Source organism: Ambystoma mexicanum, chromosome 1p, assembly GCF_040938575.1.
Source record: "Ambystoma mexicanum isolate Mex_15411 chromosome 1p, UKY_AmexF1_1, whole genome shotgun sequence".
Lineage (NCBI taxonomy): Eukaryota > Metazoa > Chordata > Amphibia > Caudata > Ambystomatidae > Ambystoma > Ambystoma mexicanum.
The window spans coordinates 643,127,302-643,147,983 of NC_090921.1; the positions used below are offsets into that span (position 1 = coordinate 643,127,302).

General features: G+C 48.0%; 1 protein-coding gene across 3 annotated transcripts in view; it reads right to left on the reverse strand.

Annotated features, from left to right (window-relative positions):
* Window positions 1-20,682, reverse strand: part of TIMM44 (translocase of inner mitochondrial membrane 44) — a 676,068-nt gene that overhangs the window by 480,436 nt on the left and 174,950 nt on the right. For all 3 annotated transcript variants that reach the window (XM_069649680.1, XM_069649678.1, XM_069649679.1), the window contains one exon: window positions 16,438-16,587. In XM_069649680.1, coding sequence (XP_069505781.1) covers window positions 16,438-16,587 — 150 coding nt within the window. The remainder of the gene's footprint in view (window positions 1-16,437; window positions 16,588-20,682) is intronic.

Genomic DNA, 20,682 nt, shown 5'->3' on the forward strand with positions numbered 1-20,682 from the left:
TTGGCTTGGTTGTATAAGAATGAGACACCCAGACAAACAATCAGAGCTGTATGGGGTATGGACAGACAATTATTAGATACCCAAGAAGGGGTGAATAAAGGCTTCTTAGAGTTCCATATACAATCGCTGATAGATGTCGATGAGGGAGAGGAGATCAATGTGATAGAAACATTGAAAGACATCAGCCTTCCCAAACAAGAGGTAGCAGAGAGGGAGAACTTGGAGGTCCCCATTACGCTAGAGGAATTGGGAGCAGTGATCAAGCTCTTACCCACGAGTAAGGCTCTAGGGGCAGATGGACTCCCTAGCGAGTTTTACAAAATGTACAAAGCAGAGTTGCTTCCCCCCGCTACTAGCAATGTTAAACGAGGCACTAGAAAGGGGAGCACTGCCAGAGTCTCTGAGGGAGGCAATTATCATCCCACTTCTTTAGCCTAACAAATCATGCATGGACAGCGGGTCATATAGACCGCTATCCATGCTCAACCAAGATAAATACTTACGGCAGTGCTGGCAAATAGGCTGAGACCGGTTATCAATAAACGTATACATCCTGACCAAACTGGGTATGTTCCGGGCAGGAGCATATCCGACAATCTTAGAAGGCTCCATCACGTTATAGATGTTAGGGAGAATTCTCCAAAAGTGATTATTTCCCTTACCTTTGGAGATCCCAGGCAACTATGCTGGATTTCATTTTTTACTTGGAAAGAGTGTGAGCCTTTTTTCACACATGTATTTTTGGATGTATTTTACTTTGTGTAAAACACCATAACCAAAGAACACTAAACTCCATGGCATCATCTTTTTCTGTGCGTCACACAGCACCTACAGTGCAGTGGCACAGGGGTGTCTTTCAGACTCCCCAAGGTTTAAATACCTTCTCTGGGAATGACAAATTGGCTTTACTAGTCTCTTTAAATTTACTGACCCAGCACACCCTATCTTACTAGGAGTGCTGGAGGGGTTGCCTAGCTTCCCCTGAGTCAAAACATCTAACAGTAAAATATTACCTTTTCCTATTTTAAATGGCTGGTGGCAGTGGTTCAGATCAATGACCATGATTTTTCCCGACCGCTAACAACGGTAGCTAAAAATCAAGGGTAGCCATGTTTTTCAATATGGCGCCCAAGACCCATCTGTAAAAACAGACTCCGGTCATCTTTTTTTGCCATTTCTTTTAGGAAAAGTCCTTATCTCTCCGCGCCAAACCAGGTTTAGTTCCTTTGTTCGTGCCCTTTGGCGGGCTTCTGTGCTGAAGCCCTCCTCTGGTGCCAGAGTGTCTGGGGTGGACAAGATGTGAGAGAGGTGCCCGAAACTCCCTGTGCTTTGTCTCCTAGGAGATCTGAATGCACTCTGGTGTGATTGGCCGGCCGTCTGGCTGTCCGGTAAGGACAGCCACCCTGCTGTGTGATTGAAAACCAGGCTGAATGAATGGGAGAAAACTGTTTAAAAGCAGGTCTCTGGGACTGGACTTGGAAAGCAGAGTCGACCACTGGAACGAAAGAACCGAAGAGGAGAGGAAGGAAGAGGACTGCTGCAACTCCTGGACGACCGGTGAAGCCCTGCTGCAGGTCCAAATTGCCTGAAACTCCGACGACAGAGAAGCCCTTCAAGGTTAACTTCTTCCCTTGAGTTTGGTGGGAACAACCAACTCGCAAGCCACCTGGACACCGTCCTATTCTGGTCGAATTTTCAGCAGAGTGCTGTTGAAAACCGGATAGCCAGAGGGAAGGAAACCAGGGGGACTTTAAGGCACTCGCACCTTAAACTAACATCTTGCTACACCTTTTGGCCTCTTCCCTGGGCAGTGCAGGAACCTCCCGACGTCGTCCTTGTGCCCACGGCTGAAGCACAGGAACAGCCGGACCTGTTCGAACTGCCAGGAACAACTGCCTCAGCTACAGCTTTCTTCATTTAAAAAGGTACTGGGCAAACGCGGTCCGGAAATCTTTTTGGCCATCGAGGAAGTGCGTGAAACTTTCCTCAACTACGAAGACTTGTCCTTCCCTAAACATTCGTTAAACTTTTCGCCTATCCAAATCCTTGAAAAATCCATGGCAAAGACTTAACCGTTACTTACCAGAACTGTGCTATCCTATACAAAAGGCTCTGAACCATTGACTTTGGCCCAGGCCTATTGAGAGGAATTGCTGGTTGTATTTAACTGAAACCCTTTGCCCTGCCTATGATTGTATTTGGGCTGTCTATTCTTATAGCCTTGTCTTTTCCCTCCCTTTCTAAGTATCTAAAGTACCATTTTGCTCAGACTTCATTTTTGAGCTAAACTTGTTTAGTTATTTACTGGTTGAATTTTTGTGGTGTATTAGTTTGCGATATTGAGCTGCTTATGCTAGTGTAATGTTCTATAAATGATTGAGTAAATAAATGTATATTCTTTTACTGAGAAACCTTGAGTAAGTGTTTACTTGAATCAATGTATTGGTTGGTCCTTTGTGTAACTTGTTCTACTACTCACTTAAACTCTTGAGATGAGTCTGGCTGCTCAGCCATCGCTACCACTTTACTGTGTAGTACAGGCTTGTACCAAAGGAGAAGACCAAGTTACTTACCAACTAACGTTCTTTCGACTGGATGTTCCTCCCACGTATTCCTCATTTTATGATAATTTGCTCTCTCCGGCTTCGCTGCTTCGGAAAAAAAGATTTTCTGCAGAGGGTGCTGTGCTTGAGGTTGTTGCGTCGATTGGCCCTCAATGGTCTCCGTACCTTGTTGACGTCACTGATGGTATAAATAGCTCGAGACGCGGCTGTTGCTTCAGTTCTGTTTTTTCGATGAAATATAGGAGGAACACCCAGGCGTGCCTCATGACCGATGCACTGTTCGTGAGAGGAAAGTGTAAGAAAACGCAAACTGTACTGCGGGGTAGGATGCGAGGGTTGATGAGGAATACGTGGGAGGAACATCCAGTCGAAAGAACGTTACAGTTGGTAAGTAACTTGTTCTTTGAATGGATTGTGTCCTCCCATATATTCCTCATCTTATGATAGACTCCCATAGCAGCGGCAATTTTGGAGGTGGGAATACTAGATACTGTTTTCATGGACGGAATGAAATATCGCCCTGGCAAATAACCCCTCATTGGAGGAGGAAGCATCTAAGCAATAATGTTTGATGAAACTATGCATCGATTTCCATGTTGCAGCTGAACAAATATCCGCTGCTGGAACTTTGTTCTTCAGAGCCGCAGAAGTATCCATCCCCCTAGTAGAGTGGGCTCGAAGCCCATCTGGGGGGTCCTTTCCCGCCAATCTGTAGCATTCAATTATAGCCAGAATGATCCAGCGGGATATTGTTTGTTTTGTCACCGATAATCCCAATTTATGACATGTATAACCCACAAAAATGTGGTCATCTTGGCGTAATTTTGACATTCTTGAAATGTAAAAAGAGCCCTTTTGGGGTCCAGTCTATGCAGTCTCTCCTCTTTCCCTAAATGAGAAGGAGGATAGAATGTTGGTAATATGATTTATTGTGACAAATGGAAGTCGGAAACTACCTTTGGTATAAAGGAAGGTTTAACTTTAAGGACTACCTTGTCCTTATAAAAAGTAGTATATGGAGGTTTACGAGAGAGCCTGTAGTTCACTAACCCTGCGGGCTGATGTTAAGGCCACAAGAAGGACAGTTTTTAATGTTAGAAGCCTCAAGGGACAAGAGTGCAGAGGCTCAAAGGTATACAAGTTAGAAACGTAAGCACTAGATTTAAATCCCAAATTGGAACATGAAAAGGTACTGGAGGGTATACGTTAGTAAGCCCTTTCAGGAATTGAATGATTAATGGAATTTTGAAGTAGGAAACCTCTTCCGAGGAACTCTTGAAAATGGACAGCGCAGCAAGATATCCTTTATTTGTTCCGATCTGGAGCCCCAGATTGGCTAGATGTAATAGGAAAGAAAGCACCTTGGGGTGCCACATTGAAAAGGGTCCACATCCTTATCTTTGCACCAGTTACTGAACTTGTTCCAGCGACATCAGTACAACGATTTCGTTGCTTGCCTTCTGGGCAAAAGCAAAATCTCCATAACGTCATCCGGAAGATCCCAATCCTTGTATCTCAACCTCTCAGAAACCATGCGTGAAGGTTGAGTGTCTTGACCTCTGGATAGAGAACCCGACCTTCCTCTTGCGAGAGAAGATACTGTCTTTGCGGAAGACATATTGGAGGGCAGATGGACATGTCTAGAAGGTCCGGGTACCACGTCCTCCTGGCCCAATCCAAGGCAATTAGGATCATGGTTTTCTTGAACTTTCTCAACCTCCTGATTACTCGAGGAATCACGGGGACTGGAGGAAACGCGTACATTAGTGGGAGCTTCCACTCCACTACGAGCGCATCTCCTAGAGCTCCTCTCCGAGGAAATTCCCTTGAGCAGTACTGTTCGCACTTCAGGTTGATCGTGGTAGCGAACAGATCCACTTGAAGGGTTCCCCAAAGGGCGAAGATCTCCAGAAGGACTTCCTGAGCTAGCACCCACTCGTGGGAAACTGCTCTGCCTGCTCAGAGCGTCTGCCGCCACGTTCTGCTCTCCGGCTAAATGAACTGCTGATAGAGAGATTCCTTCTCGTATTGCCCAGAACCAGAGCTGCATTGCCCCTCTGCATAGTGGTAGTGACCCTACGCCTCCTCTCTTGTTGAGGTAGGAACAAGTTACTTAACTGTTACTGTTGTTCTCCAGCATGGGTCTGGCATGGATTCACATGCTCATGAATATTCCCTGTCAGGCTGGGAATCCTCGGTAAGAAAAATCAGTATCAGTTTTGTTTCTGATCTGTCCCTCGTAGTAGTAACCAATCACTGATCTCTGCGTCATACTGACCACAGCCAATGACTGCCATCCCCCCAAGCCCCGCCTCTGGCAGCCATCTTCAGATTTTTACTGCACGTTCAAGTATTGGGATCCTCGTGCTATTGCTCTCGAGCTTTCGTGCTTTTTCTTAGGAAAATGTTCTCTTTTTCGGTCAAAAAAGCCTCAAGCTCCACCGTTTCTTTATACGATCAACAGGGACCTGTGTCGGATTCTTCTACGCCTCTCAAGGGTGAAGATTTCGTCGAGCCACGCTTTTGGAGGACTCCAGAAGTTTCTCAGGCCCATCTCGATCTTGGCCCAGGAGAAGGGAAGCTCGACGCCCGGAAAGCTGTTCAGGGTCTGCCCTGGATGCCAGCTTCAGAATGTCTTTAAGGAGGACGAACACTCCCTTTGCCTCTACTGCCTGCATGAGGACAAGACGCACGTGGAGAACGACTGTGCATTTTGCGGCAATATGTCGGAGCGGACCATGAAGGACCGCCATCTGCGTCTCGCCAACTGGCTGGAAGGGAAGAGCCCGTCAGGCGAGAAGAAGTCCGAGCGGACTTCTAAGACATTTGAGGGCACCCCGGTGACGGGGGTCCAACAGAAGGCCAAGCACCGCGAGTCCGCTGGCACCGGGAGCGCCGAACGGTCGGGCTCTACGGGCGCCAGGCAGGGCGCATCCTCCCTGGCGCCATCAAACACGAGCCAACGCTCTGGCTCGGGTAAGAGGAAAGCCGAGCACCGAAGCTCCTGGAGAGACCCCGGTCGAGCTCGAAGGCCCCATCGGAGGGGGAGCGAGGCGGTGAATTTTGACAGAGTTGGTTCCCGGTGGATGATTCTGAGGGCTTTTTAGGAAGGGGAGACAGTAACCCTGAGCTACTGTTTCCAGTGCCAAAGCATCTGAGGTAATGCCCCGCTATTCCTTCAGATGCGGAGAGATCCTGCCTCCCACTGGGGTTTTGTGTAATAAGGTCCCAGAGTGATTTGGAGGCGGCTGCAGGCACGGCTGAGGGCAAAGATGCCGATCCTGAGGCTGATTTTGCACCTCTTTCGTTTGCCTCTTTGAAAAGCCTGTCCTCTTACTCTACCAAAAGAGGAGTAGTACCGAAAAGAACGACCCCTCGAGGAAGATGAGCCGGAATAGGGTTTCTGAGGCCGACACATGGAGGCTAAGAGATTTAGCTGCCGCTTTTGAGGTCTGAAGTTTTTCTAGGCTTTCATCAGTTTTACTACCAAACAGCCTCGAGCCATCAAAAGGCATGTTGAGAAGTCTGGCCTGCACATCTGGTGCAAACCCCGACTTCCTCAACCACGCAAATCTGTGAAATACAGTACTCGCAGCCATGGATCTGCTGATACTATCAGCAGTATCCAGTCTAGACTGGAGGCATTCCCCCATTGCCTCCTTGCCGTCTTTGACAATATTCAGAAAGCCTTCCCTTTCCTCGCCTTCGGGAAGATGATCAGCCGCTGCCGAAATACAGTCCCACAGGGTATGGGTGACCCTGGCCAGGGTACAGGTGACATTGGTTGACTTAAGAGCCATGCTGCCCCGAAGTAAAAACTTTACGGGCTCAAGCATCAACCTTTTTATCCCCTCTATCTGGGGGGATAGTAGGATATGCAGTCTGTCCAGAAGTAGACGCTGCTTGAATAACCAGACTTTCTGGAGTAGGATGTCTGTTTAGGTATTCAGGATCAGAACCAGCTGGTCTATATTTTTTGGGAAAATTACTGTTTGCAGCAGCAATATTTTCAGGATTTTCCCAGTTCTTCTCCACTGTCCTCTGAAGTGCTCTAATGAAGGGGAGAACTGGGTCTTTCTGAGGACCTCAAACAATTATGTCCATCATATCATCCTGTTAAAAAATGGGTGAAGTGTTATCTCAAACCATATATTTGATCACTCTATTCATAAGACTCCTGTACCCCGAATCTGCATGTTCTGCAGGATCAAGTCTAGCAAACTCTAAATCCGGTGACGTGTCAATGCCACTAGCAGAATGCAGGGTCTCACTCAGGTCGCTCATTTTGATTCTGGGTCTATAAGTTCTTCTGGAACTTGTCTAGTGCCATATTGCACTCCAAAAGGAGAGATTTCCTCATCCTCCGAGCCAGATTCTTCATACATCGAAGACCTAGACTTAAAAAAGTCTGATCTTGGTAATGGAGTAAATCTCCTCTCTTCCTCCTGAATATTCGTCGAAGGAATGGAAGAATACTTCGAAGGTGTCGAAGGAATCTTCGACGACTTTGATGACGACTTCGACACAGGCATCGAAGATGCTTTTGGCTTCGATGTCGAAGCAGCCAGCACCGATGGCGTCGACGAAGTCGTGGAAATTTTGAACAACTTCTGTTTTTTATGTAGTATTGGAGAAGTACTCGACTCTCGATGAGTCTTCGACGACTTGGCGTCGACTCGGGTTTTTCGAGTATCCTCAACAGTACTGTTTTTTTTACCACAGTAGTTCCCGACTTCTCTTCGTCATCCAATGGAGCGACTTTAGGAGTATGGCTCTTCTGAGGTTTATTTGAGGGGGTCGAGGCCGCATTCTCAAACACCTCCATCATCTTCTTTCGAAATTCCTCCCCTTTTCTGGGGGAATCCGATTTAGTCGGGCATCGAATCTCCTCGGTCGATGACGAAGGAGATCTAGATCTCCTTTTCACTCTTTTAGAAGAGGAAGATGAAGAGCGTCTCGATCTACTACGAGACTGAGATCTCTTAGAGTGTCTATGACGATCCGATTCCTTTGAATCGCTCGATTTTTTATGTTTTTTAGACATAGCCTTCAAGGCTTTAGAAGCTTCCCTCCCCCCCCGTCAGTTTACCTTTCCTCTCCCAAAGGGCCTTCTCCGTCATAGACTGACAGGAGCCACAGTCGTCGGTTCAATGACTTGAACCGAGGCACCAGAGACAAACGCGGTGAGGATCCGTGATCGACATCTTCGATCCGCAGTCGATCCACTTTTAAAACCCAGTTTTGGGTGTCGAAGGTGTAGAAGACGACATTTTCCACAGAAAATTCCGAAGCGCGCCTTTCGAGCAAAGCAAATCGGAAAAATGGAACTGAAGCAACGGGCGCGGCTCGAGCTATTTATACCATCAGTGACGTCGACAAGGTACGGAGACCGTCGAGGGACACTCGACGCCACAACCTCGAGCACAGCGCCCTCTGCAGAGAAAATGTTTTCCGAAGCAGTGAAGCTGGAGATAACGAATTATCATAAGATGAGGAATACGTGGGAGGACACAATCCATTCAAAATTGTACTTACACTTGTAGTCCTAATTGCCTGTAGTGGTCCCCCAGGGTACTGCAGGTGATTCTTCCTAAGAATAGAACAAACTGAAAGGGACCTCCAAGGAGGTTGCAATAATTTCATTAGATGTGGTGAAGGCCTTAGACTCTGTTAAATGGACCTGGCTAATAGCACCCCTAAAAGAATACGGGGTGGGGCCATGTACTTGAGATGGATCTGATTGCTGTACAGTACACCACTGGCTCAAGTAAGGACGGGACCGATCATCTCAGACCGGTGGCAACTAACGCTCACCTGCATCCCACGGAGGCGCTGGTGAAGTCTGGGTTGCTGTGGCCTCTTCGAGCGTGATGCGCAGAACTCGGACCACCGATTGAACAGGACCCCCAAATCTTGCTTGTCTGGCCCGTAGGAATATCCTTCTGCAGATGAGAAAGGGGATTAACTGTCTGCAGAATAGTGTACTTGCTCCATCCTTCCCCCCCCCTTCGTTCTTCTCTGACTTCCTCCAAAACCCCCGGTTTAAGCTCACCTTATGGTTTGGAAGGATGAACTCTCCATCCTGCTTCTGTTGCAGGGGCGCGCGTTCGTCCAGTTACTTCACTGGTTTTCAGAATGGCGCTGGCAAAATCCACTTGACTTTTCTGAGCGATACGCCATAAGTATGAAGATTCAAAAGTTCAAGTGTGAGCCTCTTTTTATGTTGTCTTCGTAACCTGTGATCTGTCCTTTATTTCAGGTGCAGAACGAAGGCGATGCGTTGAGGGGTTAAATTGCCGATGGTAAAATCAGGTGAGTTAGTGATGAGGGTGACCCCTCTAAATGTCTTTATAATTCCCCAGTAATGTCTTTTGTCCTTTCCCCATAGGGGCCGGGGTGCGGTACCTGCCAACAAAGCGGCGCCGACCCGAAATGTGGAATGGTTCACCAAGAAAAGCCGGTAAGTATTATGGCTGAAAATTCGGCTTTCCTCCTGTGTTCCCTCTGCTCACCTTTTGTCTCTTCTTCTCTCCCCTAGGTGCAGAGATGTGGCGACCGGTGCTGACAGCCGCGATGGAGCCGGGAGATGTCTCGAGGACAGGTTAGTGAAGCGCAGTGCTGCAGCGAGCAACGCAATGCTTTTAAATGGAAGTCTTTCTTTAAGAATGCTGGCGTGAAGATTCCGGATGCAGGTAAGAAGGTTGAATAAGTTCTTGGTTTTCACCTTTCTCTTCTCTTCTTTCCTTACAGGTGTTCCAGGTTCGAGGCGGGCGTGGCTGGAGTCCAGTTCAGGAGCAGACACGGTGAGCGTTCAGCTGCTGGGATGCAGAACAACGTGAAGCACGTGTGGCTGTCCGGGCGTGGCTTAAATAGCCTTGGAAGAAGTCCTAGGTAAGTATACTTCCACAGCCCCACCCAAGTAACAAAATAGTCCCTTCAGTAAAATAGTCTCTCCTAAGCCTCATTTGGCTTGGGTCTTCATGCAGCGTGGTCTGCATCAGGTGAGTATGCAGCATGGTCTGCATCAGGTAAGTGCACCACACACTTTCCTTTATGAGCCTGGCGCCTATGGCGCCAGGACTGATGTCCAACATGAGCCTGGCGCCAAAGGCGCCAGGACAGAGTCCAAAGAGCCCCTATAAGGGGCCGCTGGGCTTTTACCCGGGGGCATGATGCCTGCTCCCGGGGGTGCTGGGCCTGGCCTGGTGCTCCGGGGGTAGGCATCATGACAGCAACTCTGCAGGGGTACCAGACAGGGATGTCCGTGGTCCCTGATGTTGTTTATCTTAGCGCTAGAACCCCTAGCGATATATCTGAGACAACAATATGGGGAAGTGGGGATTCGAACGAAGGGAGGGCAACATTTGATATCAATGTATGCTAACGACATGCTGTTGTACTTGAGATATCCTGAAGAGAACCTACAATACATTCTGGAAGTACTGGGGCGATATGCGGTGCTGTCTGGCATCACAGTGAACCCCAAGAAATCATGCATATTTCCACTGGGTAGCTATAAAGGGTTACCACAGGAGGAACTGCCAGTATTACAAATACAATGGGAGACCAAGACCTTTAGATACCTGGGAATTGACGTACATCACAGTGTAGAGGTCGAACACAAACAAATCACAGAAGGCGGTGGCCAGCATCGAAAACAGCGTGAGGTTCTGGGCTAAACTCCCTTTGACCATGATGGGGAGCGTGGCACTGCTAAAGATGGTGGTGCTGCCTAGGCTGTTACACTACTTTGTGAATATACCATATATGATACCCAGATGATTTTTCGTTAAAATTCAGGATATATGCAGGGGGTTCATATGGCACAATACTAGGAACAGAATACCGTTATGGAAATTACAAAACACATATGACCAAGGGGGCATTAAATTGCCCAATTTCAAGATGCATTATCTGGCCAGCCAACTACAATATGTGGCAAGGTGGTTATCAGAAGACTCCACATCAGAGTTTAGGTTGTTGAGGGCTGAATGTGTCCAGTTTTTCCTGAAAGAATAGATATGGTTGCCAAAATCACGGTGTGACGGAGGGACAAGAATGTTGGACTTGGGATAGAAGATATGGCGACAGGCTTGCCGGGCCATGGAGAACCTGTACCCGTGTTCCCCACAGACGCCACTAGCGGCACTGAATGGAGTGGATGAGCAAATGAGGAAGATAGTCCGGAAGCACTGGGAACCGATTGGTACAACATTGGGAGATGTGTGGCAGGATGGGAAGGAGGTGGAGTTTGACACACTGGTGGAAGACACTGGACTAAACTAGGGACAATACATCACTTCTATTAGATTGGTGCAGAAGATAAAGGACACCTGGTCAGAAATGGTGCTGGAGAGTAAGCCCGACACGGCCATACAAACATTTTAGGATGTGTCAGACGAGGGCCATGAGGTCTACCGAATCTACGAACTGCTGATGTCAAGGGTGGGAAAGGAGGGGATTCAACTGAGACAGGAATGGGAAGAGGAAGCTGGGGAATCTATGAGTGAAGGGTTATGGGTGAGGGTACAAGGATACCACAAAAAAGTGTCCAGGAATGCGAGGTTGCAACAAATCCAGTTATATGTTACCCATAGAGCGTACATGACCCCCCAGAAGATTGCAAGGTTTAAGAACGCAGGAACACAGGCATGTCCCAAATGTGGGGAGAAGAATGTGGGACTGGTGCACATGTTCTGGGCGTGCCCGGAAATAAGGAGGTTCTGGAGAGAGGTGGCACACCGGTTGGCCGAGAAGGAGATTAGGCTGGATGTTGAATCTTTGTGGGCATGCATTTTTTTTTGGGGGGGGGGGGGGGGGGACTCAGAGGACCCTTCCAGCAGCTCCAGAACCGGTACCCAGCCAGCACACAGCGTGCTCTGCTAGGATCTGCCAGCAAGCTTCCTAGGTGGGAAGTGCCAGAGAGTCTCCGGACAAAGGACAAGGACGTTGCCTGCAATCACTCTCCTGAGCTTATGGCCATCCGCCTTGAAGGGACGATACAAGCCCTGCAAAGAAGCTAGGAGGAGTGCCACACAAGCAACAGCCAGCATCCATCTTTTAAGGACATTTGAGACAGTTGAGACAACGATTCTAGACATGAGCCGTCGCACTGCACAGCCTGCAAACATCCGTCCAGCCTTGCCGAACTGCCTGCCACCTGATACAGGCAGCTTTCTCCCACCACTAACTCTGTCTCAAGGGCTGCAAAGCGCCCTGGAACCGGCTTGACGCGGTCAAGCACCAAGAACTTCTTCAGCACCAGGTACATTGTGGTTCTGCCCCCCTGGTCCTTCTCCGAAGGCCCCTAGAGACAGTTACAACATTTTGCCCCCTTGGTGCTGGAACCGAATAACCTTGAACAGTAAGACTGATTACCAACTACCCTCCTGTCAGTATCCAGAGTGCATGATATGATATGATATGATATGGTATTTGTAACGCGCCTATACACAAGTGTTTCAAGGCGCGACGAGGCAGGGAGGGGGGGAAACAAGGGGAAGACAGACAAACTATCCTACTAGGCCAGGTGTCATTCAGATCGCACAAGTGCAGAGGTAAGGGGAAAAGGAGAAAGTGCAGGGGGAGGAGGTGGGGGGGAAAGTGCAGTACAAGGTAAGTAGCGTAATAAAATAATAAATAATAATAAAAGGGCCAGCTGGTGGTAAGTGCAGAGCAAGTGCTGGGAAGGGGGCTGTAGGGATGCAGTGACAGTCCCACAGTGCAGGGGGAGCCAGGGAGGCAGTGCAAGTGGAGAGTGGCTGGGCCCTGGACCGAGGTCACAGAGTGGCCCAGATGCAGGTTTAGTGCAAACTTCAGTGGGGAGTTTAGCAGGTTTAGCAGGGGAGAGGGAGAGAGAAGGCAGAAGCGAAGAGGAAGGTTTTGAGGTGCTTCCGGAACCGGAGATGGTTCTCCTCAAGTTTCAGGGAGGCAGGAAGGCTGTTCCAGAGGGAGGCCCCTGCTGCGGAGAGAGATCTACCCCCAGCTCGTTGCTTCGAGAAGCGGCTGACCATGAGGGAGTTGGAGACGGATGAGCGAAGGGCTCGTGAAGGCAGATATTTAGGAAGAGAGAGTTGAAGGTATTGTGGCCCCAGGCCCCAGAAGGCCTTGTGGACAATGCAGAGGGTTTTGAACTTAATCCTCGCAGCCACTGGGAGCCAGTGAAGAGATTTCAGTCCTGGAGAGATACGGTCGCTGGGCTTGAGGCCAAGGACAAGTCTTGCAGTTCTGTTCTGGATAAGTTGCAGAGGGCGGAGAGTGGAGGCAGGCAGATTGAGATAGAGGCTGTTACAGTAGTCCAGCCTTGAGAGAACCAGGGCTCGGGAGACAGTGAGCTTCTGGGGGAAGGAGAGGAAGGGAAGAATACCTCTGAGGAGGTGCAGCTGGTAGTGTGACTTCTTAGAGACGTCAGAAATATGAGGAGAGAAGGAGAGTGTGGAGTCGAAGATGACCCCGAGGTTTTTAGCTTTGCAGGTAGGGGCAGGAAGAGGGCCAAGGGAGGCCGGCCAGAGAGCTGCAGGAAAGGAGGGAGTGGGTGTGCCGATGAGTAGAATCTCAGTCTTACTGGCGTTAAGGCAGAGGTCGTTGGCGGCACACCATTCCTGGATAGCAGACAGACAGTCGGAGATGAGGGAAGGAGAGGAGGAGGCCGAGGGTAGCCTGAAAATGAGCTGGGTATCGTCCGCATAGCACTGAAAGTGGGGGCAGAGAGCGGCGATGCGGTGGGCAAGGAGTGCCAGATACTGATTGAAAAGCCAGGGAGAGAGGTTGGATCCCTGGGGGACACCACAGGTGGAGAAAAAGATGTCAGAGAGGAAGGAGCCCATTTGGACCTGGGAGGGTCGACCGGAAAGGAAAGAGGTCAGCCATGCCAGAGCCTGACCAGTGATACCCAGGTTATCACGGAGACGGTTGAGCAGGATGGCATGGTTGACAGTGTCAAAGGCAGAGGAGAGATCGAGCAGAATGAGAACACAGGGAGTGTTGGAATCGAGGTTCAGGAGCAGGTCCTCACGGATGTTCAGGAGAGCAGTTTCCGTGCTTCTGGCCGCTCTGAAGCCGGATTGATGGTCATGAAGATTACCAACATATTCAGCATGGAGGTTAAGCTGGGAGATGGCCAGTTTCTCCAGGAGCTTGCCCAGGAAGGGAGTAATGGAGATTGGGCGATAGTTGGCCGGGCAGGAGGGGTCGGAAGAGGGTTTCTTGAGGAGGGGGTGCACAAGGGAGTGCTTGAGGGGGGATGGGAAGACTCCAGAGGCGAATGAGTGGTTGCAAAAGTCAGCTAGGGCAGGAGCCAGGGAGTCGATGTGGTCCTTGATGGTTTTGGAGGAACAGGGGTGAACCTGTTTAGACGAGGTTTTCATAGATCGGACTTGTCTGGAAACCTCATCAGCAGAAAAAGGTGGAAAAGCAGAGAAGGAGGGCGGAGGGGCGGCTGCAAGAGAGCAAGAGGAAGAGCAGGGAAGAGAGGGAGGGAGGTGAGAGGAGGAGAGCGAGGACAGGATGTTCTGAGTTTTTGAGATGAAGAGCGAGGCCAGTGCAGTGCAGAGGGCCTGGGAGGGGACAGGAGAGGTAGAGACTGCAGCAGGGTTGGCCAGCTCCTTGCAGATTTTAAAGAGTTCGGCCGAGTTGTTAGATGCCTCAGAGATGCGGGCTTGGATAAGGGCTCTCTTCTTGGTGAGAACGGAGAGCCGGTATTGCCTTTGGAGAAGGCGGCAGGCCAGTTTGTCAGAGGATGAACATGAAGCACGACATTTCTTCTCTGCCACCCTGCACTTGCGTTTTAGGGTGACGAGATCCGAGTCATACCAGGAGTTACATTTGGCTTTGGGCTTCAGGCGGATTCTCATGACGGGGGCAAGGATATCGAGAGTATCAGATATAGAGGAATAGAGCATGGAGAGGGCTGCGTCAGGGTGGGAGTCAGCCGAGGGGGGAGAAGGGGCTGAGAAGGTAGCAGCGAAAGCCTCAGCTGACACGCGCTTCATGGGGCGGATGACCGAGAAGGTGGGTGGCAGTGAAGAGGGTGGCTTTGCCTGTGGGGTAGGGAGGGAGAGGTGGGAGGATAGGAGAAAGTGATCGCTCCAAGAGAGAGGAGTGGAGAGAGGGAGGGAGAGGGGAAGGTCAGAAGAGATCAGAGCATCAAGAGTGTGCCCTGCAGAGTGAGTAGGCCCAGACGGGAGAATAGAGAGTGAGAGAGAGTTGCAGAGTTCGCGGAAGAGACCGGTGGGGGGACAGGAGGCATCGAGGTGGATGTTGAAGTCACCGAGAAAGAGGAGTTGGGTGGTTGAGGACAGGAGTGAGGAGGAGAGGTCAGCCCACTCAGAGAGGAAGGAGGAAATTTGACCAGGTGGCCGATAGATAGTAGCCACGGTAAGGGAATGGCTAGGAGAGAGAGAAAGTCGGCAGACAAGACATTCAAAAGAGGAGTAGGTCTGCGTAGGAGTGACAGTGGCAGGAATCCACTCAGGGAAGATAAGGGCAACACCACCCCCTGAACGGTTGGGCCTGGGCACGGAGAGGATCTTGTAGCCGTCAGGTAGGAGTGTGTCAAAGCTGGTGGCAGAGCTGGCAGTGAACCAAGCCTCAGTGAGACCGAGGACGTCGAGGTCCAGTTCCTCAAGAAGGCGACAGATATCAGAGGAGTGCTTGATGGCAGAGCGAGAGTTCAGAGTGGCAATGTGGAGAAGGTTGCCATCCTTGAAAAACTTCCGGGGAGGGGTACAGATCAGAGGTACGCCCTGCGGAGGTGTTAGAGAAGGAGTTGAAGAGGGAGCAAGAGCATCCCTTTCCTTCGTGAAACTGTCCTCCGTTTCCTTTAGAGGGTGGGTTGTATTTTGTAGTGTGCTAGAACTGTCTGTTGTAGTAATAATAAAGTAGATATTTTTATACAACCTTGACTGGACAGTCCCTTTTATCATTGGGTAGCAATTGTATTTTTGCGGTGTTGCAACTAGCCAACGAGCAACGACCTTGCAGAGACAAGTCTGCCGTTCCATCCACGTTACCAAGATTGGACAAGGTGGTCTTATATTTCACTTGCATTCCACTCTGTTCGGATTACATCTGGCGTACTATAGGTGTGGGGTTGATTGATGGTTTAGAAACTGATACTCATCCCTGGACCACTGGTGTACCGGAATTTGATTCGTCACACAGACTTTCGCCTTTAATCGTTTGGGTTGATCAATTGAGTACCATGAAAAAATGTGCAATAACACTTTTTACTACATTTTAGAGAATTGGGAGGAATCCAGCATGTATGAAAATGTAAAATTAGTCTGAATATATATACACTATTCTTGTTCACTCAATATATATTCTCCCACAGAACGATATCGTCTAGAATGCACCCTGTCCTTCCTATTCCACAGCACAAAAGAGGCCCCCATAGGCATGTTCCAGAATGCACTCCACCGTCCACATCACATAAGCCTCGCCGAACCACATGTCCAAGGAGAAGCTCTGCCTAACTCATTGCAGAAAACCCCTCAAGACGAATACTGGTCTGCTGTGTCACTCAATTAATAGGTACTGAAGGGAAAACAGGGCTTAGAAGCCATACACACTCATTCAGTACAGCTGCACCTATATGTCTTTCACAGAGAGCAGTCATCCCCCTCAGAATAGACTCATTTCCTGGAGTGAGTCTCAATCAGACTCCTCAGCTTAACTATACACAGCTAGCACTCAAACTCCAATTGCTTAAGGTCTGGTATGAATGGGCTTTTGAGAGAGCTGAGGGATAGCTAATATGCTAGAAAAAGAGTAGCGAAAATGAGCATCTAAGTACTTGGTAGAATAAAGAAGTCATGAACAAGTATTCAGGCATACTTGGGAGAACAAAGGTTTGTGAATCATAAAGGGGTACCTGGGAGATGGCCTTAAAAGCAGCAGTCTTGCCTAGTTTTTCTCCACCTTTGGACACAGATTCTGCAGAATGCTTGGCTGTTTTTGTGGCTTCTTCAACACCTTCTTTAAATTTCCTGCCAATGTCACTTTTACTTACTTCATCCAAACTCTGGAAAGGAAAAACAATTGGCATGAACGAGTGCATGAGCACATCTATACATAGACAAAACTCTGAAAGGGATGCTTGAAAAGTCCAGTAATTAAAAGTAAAGTTATTAATGAGGTCACAAGAATGAAACTGTGCATAGTGCTGAAAAGTGGCATAGTGCTGAAGAAGGTCCCGTACAGTGGATGGTTGTGGGTTAGCAAGGCTCCCCTAAACCACTTTGTACACCGGAGAGAGGTGGTTTGGAAGCTGATAACAGCCCTTGGGCACATGTTATAGGCCAGATCAAAGTTAAGGCCTTAAAGCAGGCCCAAGAGAGTTCCCAGCTGCGAACGCCTCCCTCGGAGGTGCATACAGCAATTAGCGCCATCAGGCATTTTTGATGGAATTCAACTTTTCATGGTTCGCGCATACCAAAATCCCTCAGAAATACCTACATAGATGGCTGCAATGGGCCTAGAGAGGCAGTCCCATTTCTAGGTCTATGGTGCCTGTGGTTGTGAAAGAATGGCCATAGAGGGACGAGAAAAAGAGGTAAATGCAGGCAGGGTGCTGGAGGCATGGAGAGGCGCGGAAGCGGGCAGAAATGACATGTTAGCCAGGGGCTCGGGGGTAGAAACACTAGTGGCATGTATGGAACACAGGCTTATGTTTACAGGAAAGCCCACACTACATTGGCTGGCATCATTCCCTTGTGTGCCGGTTGTTGAAAACTCCAAATTCCCCTTCTGCAGTCCGAAGACAAAAGACACTTACAAGAACAAATATTTCCTACAGGAGCAGAGGAATGAAGAGCTTGTGGAATGATCCCCCCCCCTTTAAGTAGCACTCCTACACATGGACTGAATGGAAAGTGTACATTCATAACAAACCTGCCTGTCTAGCTAGCTACCTTTTTAAAACAAAATTAACAATTTACTGAAATGAACTTCTGCAAAACACATTTATGGTGTATTAATTTAACATTATAGAGGGGATACATGCAGCTTTAAAGAGAACACAATGAGGCACGTAGGCTACCATGTTAAACCACAAAATTGTACATTGTCACAACGTTGCAGACTACTGGTCCCTCCCATCATGTAAGTCATTGACAATTTAAGCTCTGTTTACATACATATCATAAAGGATATGGTTTTCCTCCTCTTCCTCTTTTTTGCTTCCCTTCATCTGGACTTACGAAGAGGGGAGTGGTTTGTTTAGGACTATAAGAAACCCATGATGGAGAACCTTGCACACGTCTATCCCAGGGATTGAAAATAAGATTGGATAAGCAGGAGCTAAAAGTAGCTCCTGGGTATCCAGCATTAACCAGTGTAAAGGAGCTACCACTGGGGGAAAAAGGATGCAACAAATCCCTTTGAACATTATTTAAGACCCCTTATGCTTCAAATGTTGTACATATGTATCCTAATGTTTGTTTATAGATTGTCCCAAAAGCACAGTTTTAAATTCACATAGGTGCGATTGTTCAGCATCAGTTTGCCCGCTGTAATACTTTAAGCTAAAACATGATGCTGGTGCGCATTGCATTATGGTGCGCTCTGAGCCATAATGGACATTCGCTCCATGCCTCAGTGAAAGCTGCACTTGCTGTGAACTATAAACCTAGTTTCATCATTGTTCGCACTAGTTCACGGAAAACATGTTTTCACCGTTATTCATTTTAAGCCCTCCACAGCCCGCCCCGGTGGAGGGCTTAAAATGCGCGGCGTTGGAATGGCCAGACAGAAAGCATCACCTCAGAGGCGGAGCGCCTTTCTCCGGGGCCTGTTGGCTGCCAAAGTCTCTCTGCCTGGCTGTTTTTTCAGGGCTTTTCAGCAGATTCTGGTGAGATGAGGGCATTCCTAAAAGATGCGCCAACTGTGATGTATTTTCTTTAGACTGCTTTGCTTCAGTTATTCTGTGTTGCATTTATTTGTTCATGTATACTTTTTCTGAATAAAGGGCCATACAAGAGCCAGTTCATTTAGCTGAGAGTTATGTGTGAATTATTGTCTCGCTGCATTCAAGGTTTTTCATTGTGTATTGGTGAGAAAAATAAGATTTGTCTGTGCACTCTTTGAAAAGTAAAACACCTGTGGAGCCAAAAGTAGCACATGTTAGCTGTTGGTATCAGGTAATCAGGCTCTTCTAGGCTACAAACAGAAGCTAAATAGCCCCCAGCTCCCCTCAATTGTGAACCCTGTTATCCAATTTCTGTCCTTCACAGCACACATAAAGGAACGCCTTGTTATCAATCATGCTCTTATCATCTACACCCTCAAACTATCCAATATAACCCTGCTGTCTACACCAATGTTGAAATATACAATGCCAAGTCATTCCATAAGAAAACGCCATTCATCTCTAATCACTTTCATGGTCAATCTCCAGTTTACAGTCGGGGGCATCACTTGAAACATGTATAGACATACCCCCATAAGACTGCATCACTCACTACCCACTATCAGACGACATGCTAACCTTCTTCCCAAGCAACCAACCACAAGGCAGGCTAACTCTCAATCAAATTTTTCCTTTTTCATCCCTTGCTGCAACTAACCTTACTATTAACACTTCCCCATCTGACCACTCTCACTCACTTCTGTAGCTCTACACTTTCCCACAACCTCTTCTACCCTCAAGCACAAGGGTCAAAGAAGACGGACTTCTTACTTAGCTGAGGTGACGTCCTCCATCTTAGCTCTGTCCCCGCCACAAGCCTCCGATGACTTTAACCAGGCTCTCAACACCTCCTATGGAAACCACATTCCTTCTTGCAACTTTACTCCCTCAACCTTGAATCACCCTAGAGATTTTCACAACAAAAGACCACCAAGTGACTCACCTCAGCTAAAAGCGCAATCCTGTACCTAGATGACCTCCAAAGCCTTACAATTACTCTGAACAGTGCCACGGTCCCCTTACTTCCCAAACTCAATGCCTCTTTCCATTTTCACCCTTGGAAACTCTCCACTAGCCTACAAACTATGCTGTCCCCGTACCACCTAAGCAATTTCCATCCTCACCCTCTGCTAAGGCCTTTGCATTTTTGTCACTAAAGAACTTGGAGATCCACGATATCCTCGCCATCCTCCTCTCCACTACTTGCTTCCTTTTAACATCAAATTCTCTCCACCAGATCTCTCCCCACCGTATGTTTTCTCACTCCTTCACCCCAACCTCATTGAGTTGAATCTCGTCCTCAGGAAAGATATGCATCTTGTGCTCCAGTGGACCCCTTTGTTCCACAAATCATTAAAGATCTTCAAGATAACCTGCTCCTACTTTTTATCTGCCCCTTTTACCTATCCCGCTCAGGTTTTTCCCCCGCCTGCTATAAAGTAGCCCATTCTACCTAAGAACACATTATGTAGACCCAAAAAGTATTACCAATTATCTGTCAGTCTACTTTCTCCCCACCCATCTAAAATTCTACAGGTGGGGATTGTAAAGATTAGAGGGGGTATCTGTACTCCTGCCCTCCATATGGCAGAATAGAAGCACAGAGCACCCCAGCCAAGATTCTCTATAGGGGAGCGAAGGACAGCCAATCAAGGCTTAAGCTCTCAGGAGGTGATGCAGGATGGTTCTTAAGTACAGTGTAGCCCCCAAGCCCCCAACAAAGGAATGTCCACACACTATGTTATGTGATAAGTTATTTTATATAAATAAGGTTCGATATATATATGTATATATACACACACACACACAATCAAAAATACACTTTGTGCTTTGGCAAATCTTAGATGGCAAATATATACAATATCTATGTGGTACCACAGTTAACTCTTGACTCCTTTAAAACTTTAAAATGCACCAACTGCTGACTGTTTCAATGGAATACAAGTCAAATAGCAATGTGAATCAACATCAAACATAGGAAGGAAGACAAGTAAGGTTAAAGAATGGCAGAATAGTACTTTAGCTACTAAGTCACAGTTCTTTGTGAGGGTCCCCCCACCTGGGCAACCTGTAAATAAAGTGTATCAACAAGCCCATTGCATATATGTTTAAAATAGTCTTGTTTCCTGCTAAAATGTTCTACTACCCCAATGTATATGAGTTTAGCAGAGTTTCTTCAATGGTTCGATGACTGATCACTCATGGTTGAAC